This window comes from Populus euphratica, unplaced genomic scaffold, assembly GCF_000495115.2.
Source record: "Populus euphratica unplaced genomic scaffold, PopEup_1.0 scaffold194.1, whole genome shotgun sequence".
Taxonomy (NCBI): Eukaryota; Viridiplantae; Streptophyta; class Magnoliopsida; order Malpighiales; family Salicaceae; genus Populus; species Populus euphratica.
Genome location: NW_011500072.1, coordinates 325,736 through 337,335, shown reverse-complemented (window position 1 = coordinate 337,335; position 11,600 = coordinate 325,736). Strand labels below are relative to the sequence as shown.

Here is an 11,600-nt window from a genome sequence, read left to right as displayed (position 1 = left end):
AAAGCAAACTGAACACAAGGTTTTCCAGCCATTCAAACTAGGTTATAGAAGTCAACATGAAACCTACAATTACAGCTTGTAAAAGGTACAACAATAGGTATTAAAAACATCTCAAACATAACCAATTAGCCTACAACTTCAAATACAAAGAAAGTGCTCAATATATGATACGTTACAAGTTAAGAAACCAGGGAAAAAACAGCAAAGGCATAACCGTTTGCATCAACCATTTAGCAATTCTACAACTGCAGCAACACCTCATGCACCTAATCTTTTGTGGACTTTTAACTGCGAGAAAACACATAACCATACAACATGTTAACAGCTCATTGGAATACAAACCAAACATTATAAGTGTGCTAAATATTTAAAAAAAAAACACTTGAAATATGAAATGCATGCAATAATGACCAAAATATATAACACACAACAAAATTTAATTGTTTCAATATATAACATAAAATAACATACATAACTGTTATTTTTCCCTATATCAAATGTAAACTTATTTCAAGGTCTGTAGGTTGCCCTTCGATCGAACATTAATTTCAGCCATTGAAATTTTTGATCCATATCACCAATTGCTGCCCATATTTCCCTCCTACTTCTAACTAAAAAAAACTCAGTTGCAAAACAATACAACTCACTGCCAAACACCACTTCCTCAATGGAGTGAAACTCCTTCATAACCTCTTCTATGCTACATCTTTTTTATCCAAAACACTTGACGTGCATTCACTCTTGGTAGACACACTATCAACTAACTTATCTAATCATGAAAACAAATGTGATCTCCTTCCGACACCCTTTTTTTTTCTCATATTGTTGGGAACTTTGTTGCACGCCTTTTCTCTTCCCACCACTACTACTAGGATTGCTTGTGCTGTTGGCAAAATTGACACCAACCACCATATTATTGACATCAACAACGAAATTTGGTAGACTATCCTCTTCAGAATCTCCACTACCCTCCTGAAGATGAGGGTCCTCATAAATTGTGTTAGTTGGCCTTTGAACGACACCATCTTCATCAGAATTCAGACCCTGTGATGGAGCCCAAGCATATTGACCGATAGCAACAGTGTTTGTAAACATGATATCATATTACAACACAATGTTGGATCGATACCAGCATGCCTAAACTTTCTTGATCCACGTATCTCTTACAACAAAGGGACAATGAAGAAATAAATGCATAAAAAATGATGTAAAAGCACGGCATGAAACAGTTTATTACAGCTCTGAATATACTAAAAATAACAAACCTGGTTTATAGCTTTCCACCATTCATCACGAGTTGCAATTGTTCCAAGTTCAGCACTCCATCCTACTCCTGTTTTGGAAATCAACCTTTTCCATATTCTCCAATCTTTTTTAATTTCATCCCACTTATTCTTTAATTATGCTTTCGTTAATGCATGGCCAGTTTGATCCTTAAAGAAATTCATAACATATTTCCACCCAGCTTTGTCGAAATGTGTGTTGGGTCGCATACCTTGCTCAATTGCTTTAATACATGTCACAAAAAGCGTGTAACATCTCTCTAGTCCAATAAGCCTTATCTTGTGATTGAGAATCGTCCATATTCTTGATAAAAATATTTTATCTAATATGCAATTAACATGTTAATTTCCTATAGGCGATGTAAAGGACATGAAATGCACAATTTATCTTAATTAATAAATTGCAACCTGAAATACAAAATGCAAATTAAGAACATAGACTTAACATTGTAATTGCTAGGTTTGTTTCTATTAATGTTTCAACAAGCCAATGTTTGCATTGCCTAGTATTACTAATATTTCTTTCATTTTCTCTAGCTTTTTTCCTTCTGCCACACATTTAGCCTTTGTTCGGTTTCCATGCAGTTTCTACACCATATGTTGCCCTGGACAGGGCAATAAATTCCAAGTTCAATTTCATGTGAAGCAGCTACCGAAGGCATGTATCAGCACCTGAAATATTTCAAAAAAATATTAAACATATTGTATATTTTCTTGACGGGCTTACAACCTAACTCCCTTCTTCCAATTTCCATTATTGATAAATAATAATAATAATAATAATAATAATAATAATAATAATAATACAAAAGGCTATGAAAACTCACAATATTTTTTGTTTTTCCCTAATGTTTAATTTCTTAAATCACATAGAAAATGAAAGGTAAATATCATAATTCTCTAACCATTTCGGGGTATAATTATTTTGCAAATAGAAATAGAGAATCAGAGATAATTGTGCAACTGAAACAGAGAAACTGACCTTGAATTTTTTTGTGCAACTGAGACAGAAATTGATAAGATGCTTGTGCTTTAGCTTTCCAGGAGACTGATTTCAATGCTCTCTTTGGTTCTGGCAAGGAAGACACAGTAAGAGAAAATTTTGGTTAGAGAACACAGTTTGTTTTAGCTTGATCTATACGTTTTTTAGGTCAAGTGCAAAGAAAATTACCTGGTTCAATGCATATCTTCTTCAACTGTGAAAGGAGTTCATCATGGTAGGAGATCAGTGGCAGATGGGCTTCTATACTCGGTTACAAACACTGTCTGTACAGTCAATGAAAAAATGGTGGGTGTGTTTACCACATTGAAAGCACGAGGAGGAGCATTGATTTTTTAAGAAGAGGGCAGTTGTAGAGGAGGAGAGCTAGGGGAGGCGAATGTGGAGGCGGGGAGTCGATCGTAATGTTGAGCAGGGCTAATTAATTTTTTTTGTAAAGGTTGCAGTGTTTTCTGAAGCGCAACCATGGAAAAAACAACTCCCACTTGCTTTTACTTAACTTGTGTTTTGAACACAATTTTTGTGGGTCCCATGACGTTTGAAAACTCTGGTAGCTGTTAACCAAACAGCTTCTTTTAATAAAACACAAGAAATGTGGACGCTTCCACGTAACTAAACAGGTTCTTAATCTACAAATAGTGTAAGAAAGTTCAAGATTTATTACACCTGTAAAACAATAAATTTGATAAAAATACCAAACCAAAGATATCACTTCTTTTAGAAGGTGTTTAAAAATGTAATTGTGTTTATTTTTTAAAATATATTTTACTATAAAATATATTAAAAAAATTATGATATTAGAACATCAAAATAATAAAAAAAAATATAAAAAAACATTGAAACTCTTTATAACATTAACCCCAACACTTTGTTGTTCTTCTCGTCTTTTGTCTTCCAAGGAAACATTTAAACTTGTATTTGGAACTTATACTTTGATTCTTAGAGTTTTTCTAATGTTTCATCATTTCCATTATTGGTTTGTTGAAGAAAAAATATAGACATCAATCCTTTATTTTTTTCAACTCTCACTCTAATTTTTCTGTCAAACTGGAGCTCATTATAATTTGGGGTGTTATGGCAATTTTTGTTTTATAAACTGTTTTTCAAATTATTTTTTGTTTAAATTCTTATATTTTTAAGTTTTTATTATTATTTTAATGTGCTAATATATATATATATATATATAATTTATTTTTTTTTCAAAAAGCACCATTGCAAATTATATAATTCATGCGTAGCTTCCCGTGTCTGCTCGGTTAATTTGCGAGGAAATTCCTAATAGCTGTAGGGGGGAATTAATGTTTTTTCATTCTTTTATTTTCGATTTTATTAAAATAATCTTTAATGTCATAATTCTTATTCTTTTCCTTCAACGCATGGAGGAAAAAAAACAAAAAAGAAAGTAATTCCGTATCCGTGGTTGGTATTGCATCAATGGGGTGGAGGGTAATAGCGAAGAACTTTCATGGCAAGCACACTGCCGGCCTTTTTCTAAAAGAACGCGGATGGGGCACCAATTTCCTTCCTATTTAAAGGAACGTCTCCTTCTAGCTCGACATGCAACGAGGAGGAGGGTCTGCAGCTGGTGTGCATGCTCCTTGGTCTCAGTGCTTGTGCCCTTTTCATGGATGGGATCAGCGAGGGGCAAAAATCGCATAAGAGAGATGTACAACGGGTAGGGAAGAGGAAGAGAAAGATCGATATCGACTACCCTTCTTTTTCTCTTATGCATTTTTGTCCCTCGTTAGCCTCACCCATATTGTTAATTTTTTGTTTTTTTAATTATTGTGGGTATTCTAATTAATTTATATACACTTGATTAACTTGATTAATTTTATAAATTTTAAAATTAACAATTATATAAGTTTACAATAACCCTAATAACCTTTAAAAAACAAATCTAAACCCCTCCAGTATTGCCCGTATTATTACTTTGCTCTAATAAAGCCATGGTGCAATTCACTGAAATAAGGTATGTTCTGGCTTTTTTTTTTTAAGATGTTTATAATTTGCTCCCTCTCTCAAAAAGGGGAGGGTTTCTTTGTTAAGTGGACAGAATTTGCAAAAACAGTATGGAAGGGGCAAGAAGGAAGCATGTCGGATCGGAGTGGAAAAGGATGCCATAGGAAGCTGAGGTTGCTGAACATCCTGGAGAATATTTGGTATTGTGTTAAGTGTTAACTTGTGTTTTTTACTTTGATCATGATAAAAAATTATTTGTTTAACTAAATAATTTTTTTTTAATGTTTTAAATATTAATCTTATAGAAGTTAAAATAACATATTTTTTGTATTTTTTTATTTATTTTGTTTGTAAAAATCTATTTTATATTAGTTTTAATCAAATATATATTTTTTAAATTTAATTTTTAAAAATATGACTAAAAATATATTTTCAAAATCTAATTTTTTAAACCAGAAACAATTAAGAGAATTCTTTTTTTAATGTTACTTGATTTGTTTTTACTTTTTTTAGATCAATATATGAGTATACCTAGATGCAAAGGCTTATATAATTATCGTTTCACGAGAATTGAAGCCATCAACATATCCTCACTAATTATCGTTTCGCCGTCATTTTCTCACCCATAATAATTGAGGCCATATCAACTTTTTAGTCAGTTTCTAAACTGGATTTTGTAGGAAATATTTATACGTATATTATAACATTTCATGTATAAATATTGTTAAAAAAAACTTTTATTTGGAATACATCGAATTTAAAATCAGTCTGTGTTTTCATTACCAAAGCTACTTTTTATTAAAAAAAAAAGGCCTAAAAGAAAAATAGGCGTGGGTTAATAAAATTAGGGCAAATGCATGTATTTCTTATTAAGGAAAGAAAAGATGATGCAGCTTGAGAGGAGGACAAGTTGAATGGCAATATATGAAGTTCGTGTATTATCTTTCGTGTTATATATATATATATATATATTGCTTTCCAAAAGAAATAAAAAAAACAATCTAATTCTATATATACACCATTTTAAATCAAAGGAAATTCAACAGGAAAAAGAATCCAAGAAAAATAAAATAAAAAAACAAGCAAATTCTATAAACCGTGTTAAATAAAAATATATAAAAATCAAAAGAATATAAACTAAATTAAATATATAAAAACATTTATTAAGAATTAAATCTGAAATGTGAAAAATACCTCTGAGATAGGTATATGTTATTTTTCTTTTAAAAGTAAAAAAATTATTACATTGTGAAAGAAATTTATATGAAGAACAATCCACCCCTAATTAATTAAGCGATATAATTTGAATTCCCTTGAAAATTTAAAAACACCCTCAAACGTAACACTCTTTGGTTTTGTGAAGAAAACTTTAGACTTCATAATACTATTAAAATACACAACAGTATAAGTCAAAATTAAAGCTAACGCCTTTAATTTTATTTTATTTTTAATTTATAACCTCTGCGTGTACAGGGTTGGGTTAAAGGAAAATATTGAACATTAGGTGGATATGGGTTTTGGTCTGTATGGGCTTACTTCGGCTTTCATTGGTCTTGTTTGGTTCGGGCTATACATGATGGGCTTCTGTCACATGGACTGGGTTCTTTGTAGTTGGGCTAAGTTTGCATGGGGTTAGTGTTGTTGGGCTTCAATATACATTAGGCTGGTCTTAATCTTTCCATGATAAAAACTAATGGGTTTTGGGCTATGATTTATCGGGCTACATACCAAAAAAATATTAAAAACCCCATGTTTCTTTTCAAAAAAATATAAAATAAATAAACAGTAATTATCAATTTACAAGATTCTTTTTTTTAAAAAAAAGCCAAAGTTTATGTTCCCGCTCTTGGGTTTGAAGCCAAATTATCATCATCATTTATTTTTTGGTAACCTCTATAAAATGTCTCCTTTTCAAGATAAGTATCATTTTTTACACATTTCATTTTAAAAAGAGACCAATGTCTTGATTTCAAAATCAACTAAGGGTTATGCCTATTTCTAGTGATTTCAATGAAAAATATTTTAAAATTTAATGTCAACATCTTTAATAAATCTTCTATTTTTAAGGAATGATATTATTTTTTAATGTCTAAATACCTACTTCAAATTTTTCATAAAATAAAAAAAAAATTGAAAATAATAAGGATAATTAATGGCAATCACAAAACCAATTTAGAAAAAAAGCACATGATAAATATAACATTTCATGGTAAGAATGGTATTTTTTCCATTGGGGAATCTTTGAATGGTATTTTTTCCTTTGGGGAATCTTTCGAACCACCGCTAACTTTTAAAATCCTCAACTTCCTCTAACAAATTCAATATTCCACAACGTATATTTTTATTAGATGACAAATTCAATATTTCACAATGAATATTTTTATTATTTTTAGTCGCCATCATGACACAAAGTCATTTTTTGTTATTTTCAGTCCCCATCATGATATCCACCAAGGTTCGACACATGATGCTTGACAAACTGAGTAACACCATGGTTGAATGACTATGTCGCATCTGCTTGAAAAAAAGCTATTGATGTTCTTGCAAAAATTGCCATTGGTTGGAGTGATGGAGTGATGAACCATGAATAAGTACATGCAGGTATCTTGATACTCTGACGAAACTATTGAAACAATCTAACTGAGCCATCAATGAAGAGAAAAGGAAATGAGAGGGCAAACATTATCAAGAAACCAGATAACATGATCCGTTAAATTTACACTCGGATATGTTCTATGATTGAAGAAATGCCCAGGCAACCATGGATTATAATGTGGACATCAACCAGTAAAACGCATGCCACTACAAGTTCCACCCATAAAAAAGCCCTTTGCCAAGAAGACGGTCTATATAACTTGTCTCCTGTCATGTCAACATTCACCATCAAAATGCCATAATGAGATCATGAACCAATTCGAGTAGTGTAGCCGTTACACAAACGAAAGTGATGAACAGAAGTAATGAATAATTGTTCATGAGATCTCTACCCTATGATTGTACTTCAGTTTTGTTTTAGTTCCTCGTGAGGGAAGGAAAAAAGCTAAATGTACAAAATAAAAAATACAAAAGGAAAAGAAAGAATACAATAGAATGTCAAGACTTTATTACATTCCTCCGCCCCATCGTCGTCATCATTTGGCGAGTCTTGAGAAATGATATGTTAAATTCAGCACAATGAATACAGAAGGGTAAAATTTCACCCAAAAAATGGAAATGCAGGAGATTTCAAGGGGGGAGACAAAAACTGAATTTTGTTATTTCTTAAAAACCGGTATAATTTTCGAGTCCTTGGACTGTCAAAATTGTTTTTTCATAAACAGTAACGTAAAAAAGAAAAAAACAAAACCTTCTTATGGGCCCATCAACCCATCAATTGTATAGGAAAGAGACTTAGCCCAGTCAGCTCGAAGAAGCAGTGTTTGTAATGTCTGCATCACATTGTATCCTGGATCTAGCTTCCGTTGCCAGCCCTAAAAGGAAAACCACCAAAAGAAATGATATTGAATTACATCCCCTGTTAATGATAACAAGCACTAATATATTGAATAGGTCCCCTTATAGCCAGTAAGCAAGCTACTTCATAACATATCACTATGTAGCTACTTCTGGGCCTCTTTTAGCAAACATCAAATTTACTTTCATTTTGCAGACATCAAAAAACAAAAACTACAATAAAAACATTGTATTAGTCAATTCTCAAGTTCCACAAATCTGAACCTGATCTCAACCGACCAAAGATTTCCCCATACGTCTTAGATTTTTTTTTTAAAAAAAAAAAAGTCTTGGATAAATTCAGTTCCCAAATAATTAACATGTATATGCAGAAAGCCATTTTATTGTCTTTCCTCATAAAAAGCACTTTGTGTTTTGCCTAAGAGTTCTTGTCCCTACCCTGTTACTAAAAACATCAAAGAAACCGGGCTAGTGTCCTTGTAATGAAACAGTAAGCTTTCAGGTAAAAGGAAAGAACTAGGTTACCTCAAGAACCAAAGTTGTGACCATGACAGTGCAAACATTGCCATCAATATTAACTCTATGACGCCTGACTTTCTCAAGTAATTGTTGCATGCAATCTGCAGGATGGACTAGATCACCCTCAGGAGTACCCCAGAAAGTGAATGCCTCTTCCACTTCCTGTTAGAAAAGGAAGATATGTATTGCAAATTAAGATATAAAGTCAAAGTTATTTTTAATACAAAAACCCCAAATGAAAAGAAGCGTGGGAAGGATATCAAAATGTTCACAACTCTGTTATGAAACAATTAGCCCACCTTTTTTTCTCCTAAAAAATACAACCCAGAGGAATAAATTGCATGCATACTAAAAACTTTCACTTCACTAAACAGATTAAAATTTGAAAACACTGCAAAGTTCCCAATAACCTTGACAGACTATTATTCTCTTCTATTCACAATAACTCTTTGCTTAGAGAGATTCAACTTGCAAGCCAGCGTGTTTTACCACCTAACCAAATTACAATGGAAAAGCAATTAATAAAACAAGAGAAATAATATACCATCTTCTGATCTGTCACCACAACCTAAAACCAATGTACAGTTCAACTATCCTGATAGAGAAGGCATCTCATTGCATTTTTAACACAATTATTTCCAGAAAAGGAGAAAATAACTATGCACCCCATATCTTACTTCAATAAAGGCCTTTGGATTTGGGCAGTTTTGTCGCTTTGACAAGCTTAGTGCAGATTCTGCTGCAGTGCGGCCATCCCGGGTGGCTACTGCTTTAAAAAAGTTGATCAAATTAATGCGATCACCCTGAGAAAGTTCAGCAGTCATGCCAACATCAAGGAAAATGACATGAGGCTTTGATTTAAAGAGCCGCTTCCGAGAAGAACTGTTCTGAGAAAGCCGGACAAGGATATTTCCAGGATGCATATCAGCATGTATAAAGTTGTCCACCTGAAATAAGAAATACCCATCTTCTAAATGAAAAACACAATTTTCCACTCATAATTGAGAACTTCAAGACAATACATTGACAGAGGCACCTAAACAAAGTAAGAAAATTTTTTACCAGAAGCATTTTCAGAAGTGCATGAGTTCCAATGTGAGCAAGGGCACTTTTAATTCGATTATGACCTTCAAGGTCATCTACATAGTGCGCGACACTTTCTCCTTGCTCATATGATTCCACCAAAACCGCAGGATGCACAAGTGGATACACAGGCTTGGGAAAAGAAACATCTTTCCACCTTCGGAAGTTATATATAAAGCGGCTTAATTGCGCAGCTTCCCTTGCAAGATCCACTTGAGACATCATGAAAACACCAAACTGTTGCAGACTCTCATCCAGTCTCAGCCAGTTCAAAGTTGGAATAAATGTTGATATCTTTGCAACCACGTTTATTATCATAAAGTCTCTTCTAATTGATTCGCCAACACCAGGATGTCTAACCTTTACAGCAACTATGGTAGGCTTTGTCTGTTTTTTACCGGGGTAACGAAATCTCAGAGAGGCCCGATGCACTTGAGCAATACTTCCAGATGCTACAGGAACTTCTTCAAAATCCTCAAAGATTTCAGAAAGCTTGCGACCAAATGCTCTTTCAATAGTTTTCTTCGTGTAGGCAAAACTATGTTCAGGAGCTTTGGAATGCAGCTCTGAAAGCTTGGTGCATAAATCTCTAGGGAATAGATCTGGCCGGGTAGCTGCCCATTGACCCCATTTTATAAATGCTGGACCTGCCTTCTCCAGTGTCCGATGAACAATATGAAGCCATATTTTCCTAAACTCTGGTCCACAAGAATCAGCAAATGGAGCCATCATCATGCTGGGCGAGAACAAAATTGCTAAATATATAGCTCTCACTAACAACACAAATGCATCTACAACAGCAGATACTAACAACGTGACATAAGCATGCCCATCTTGTGCATGCATATACAAAGAATTTGGATAAAAATCCGATTCCACCAACGTTCTTTGTGCCCATGCCACCTGCCCACATGTCAACGCTAAAGCACTGGGAACTACCAAATGAGAACGTGTCAAAGCCAAGCTAACTGCTTGAGCTATCCTACTTATCCGAGGAAAACTCCAGCCATTAGCAGAACCTTTCCTGCATAGCCTTTTCCAAGCAAGCTGGGCATTGCGTGTCACCACATCACTCGTGGATGAATAACAACTTGTAAAATACCTCCGTCCAAACTGCTCTTTAACATTGTACAATGCAAAAGACGAATACCCTCTACTCGGAAAGCCATATTGCGAGTAATATCTAAATTGCGGTAAATGCAAACCAACTGAAACTACTGTCCCATACTTTTTTACTTCCAATAATTGATTACTACTACTTTTCTGTTTACTGAAAATCAACCGTGCCACTTTTTTAATATTTCCAATCTTCAAAAACCTGTAATTCGCATTAAATATTTCAATAATAAAATTTAAAATGCTTAAAAATGTAAAACAAAATTATAATTTACATACTCAATAAAAGACCTTAAGTAAAACAACCATGTTTTAGGCTCTATGTATAATATCTACAAAATACACAAATAAATACCATATACCAAGCACCCATGATGCTTAAAGTTGTAGCTAAAGATAAATTAAATATAAAGATCATAAATTTCCTATAATGTCCAAATCCTAGACATGGAATTACAAACTCATTTAAAATTAATCAAAATCAATAGCTCAAAATCTAAAAACGAATTTTCTCAGAGAGGAGGGCGGGGATCAACCAACCTGGACATAGCGATCGAGAAGCAAGACGATTAGCTGATGAAGCTAATGTGAGCGGGTGGTGAAAAATAGAAGCTCTGTTGATGATTGTTGTTGATGCAAGCATTTTCTCATGGATTCTCCTCCTTTTGAGCTGCTTTATGGATTTTTGTTTACCTGCCGAACTTGGTGAAACGCATCGACTTAGGGGGCTTTTTGTGTTATGGGAGGTGGAGGGCGAGGAGGCAACGTATTGAATTTGAGACCTAGAGATTGGAGGGCCAAAAAAGAGGGAGAAGGGAGAGACAGGAGACACGTTGGGCCTGTGATTGGGCCCATCGTATCAGCGCTATTTTACGCGGTTCATTTTGTATCCACGTCTATTATTAATTAGCTATACCTACGCTATTATTTTTTTAATAAAATATTTAGATGCTTCAAGGATTTTTATTTAAAATAAATAAATTTAATAATAGGTGTTATAATCCTGAATAATTAAATAAGTTGGATTTATTTAAACTAAACGGAAAGAAGAGGTAATAATATCAAATGAGAAAAAAATATATAAAAAAACTGATAAATAAGGATCAAAATTAAAAAAAAAAAATACTCAACTTAGAGTAAAATTAAAAACAATAAAACATCTATAAAAGAGTTATGGAAAAAAA

General features: G+C 33.3%; 1 protein-coding gene and 1 long non-coding RNA gene across 2 annotated transcripts; both read right to left on the bottom strand.

The window, feature by feature from the left end:
* Positions 1-2,520, bottom strand: LOC105108521 (uncharacterized). The gene is made up of 3 exons (XR_839072.1): positions 2,455-2,520; positions 2,266-2,355; positions 1-288 (listed from the first exon to the last, which is right to left on the bottom strand). It is a non-coding gene; the product is annotated as an uncharacterized LOC105108521 (long non-coding RNA).
* Positions 2,521-7,142: 4,622 nt separating this feature from the next.
* On the bottom strand, positions 7,143-11,203 carry LOC105108520 (Protein kinase superfamily protein). Its single transcript, XM_011002853.1, has 5 exons — positions 10,957-11,203; positions 9,280-10,618; positions 8,895-9,164; positions 8,224-8,379; positions 7,143-7,715 (listed from the first exon to the last, which is right to left on the bottom strand). Exons 1-5 carry the CDS (start codon positions 10,962-10,964, stop codon positions 7,596-7,598), a joined length of 1,893 nt encoding a protein of 630 aa, XP_011001155.1. The 5' UTR covers positions 10,965-11,203; the 3' UTR covers positions 7,143-7,595.
* Positions 11,204-11,600: the final 397 nt, after the last annotated feature.

Excerpts from the sequence above, each read along its gene's own strand:
- LOC105108520 (XM_011002853.1), bottom strand. Across the intron at positions 9,165-9,279 it reads CACTTCTGAAAATGCTTCTG|GTGGACAACTTTATACATGC; the intron begins GTAAAAAATTTT and ends TTCTTATTTCAG. Across the intron at positions 8,380-8,894 it reads ATCCAAAGGCCTTTATTGAA|GAAGTGGAAGAGGCATTCAC; the intron begins GTAAGATATGGG and ends CTTTTCTAACAG.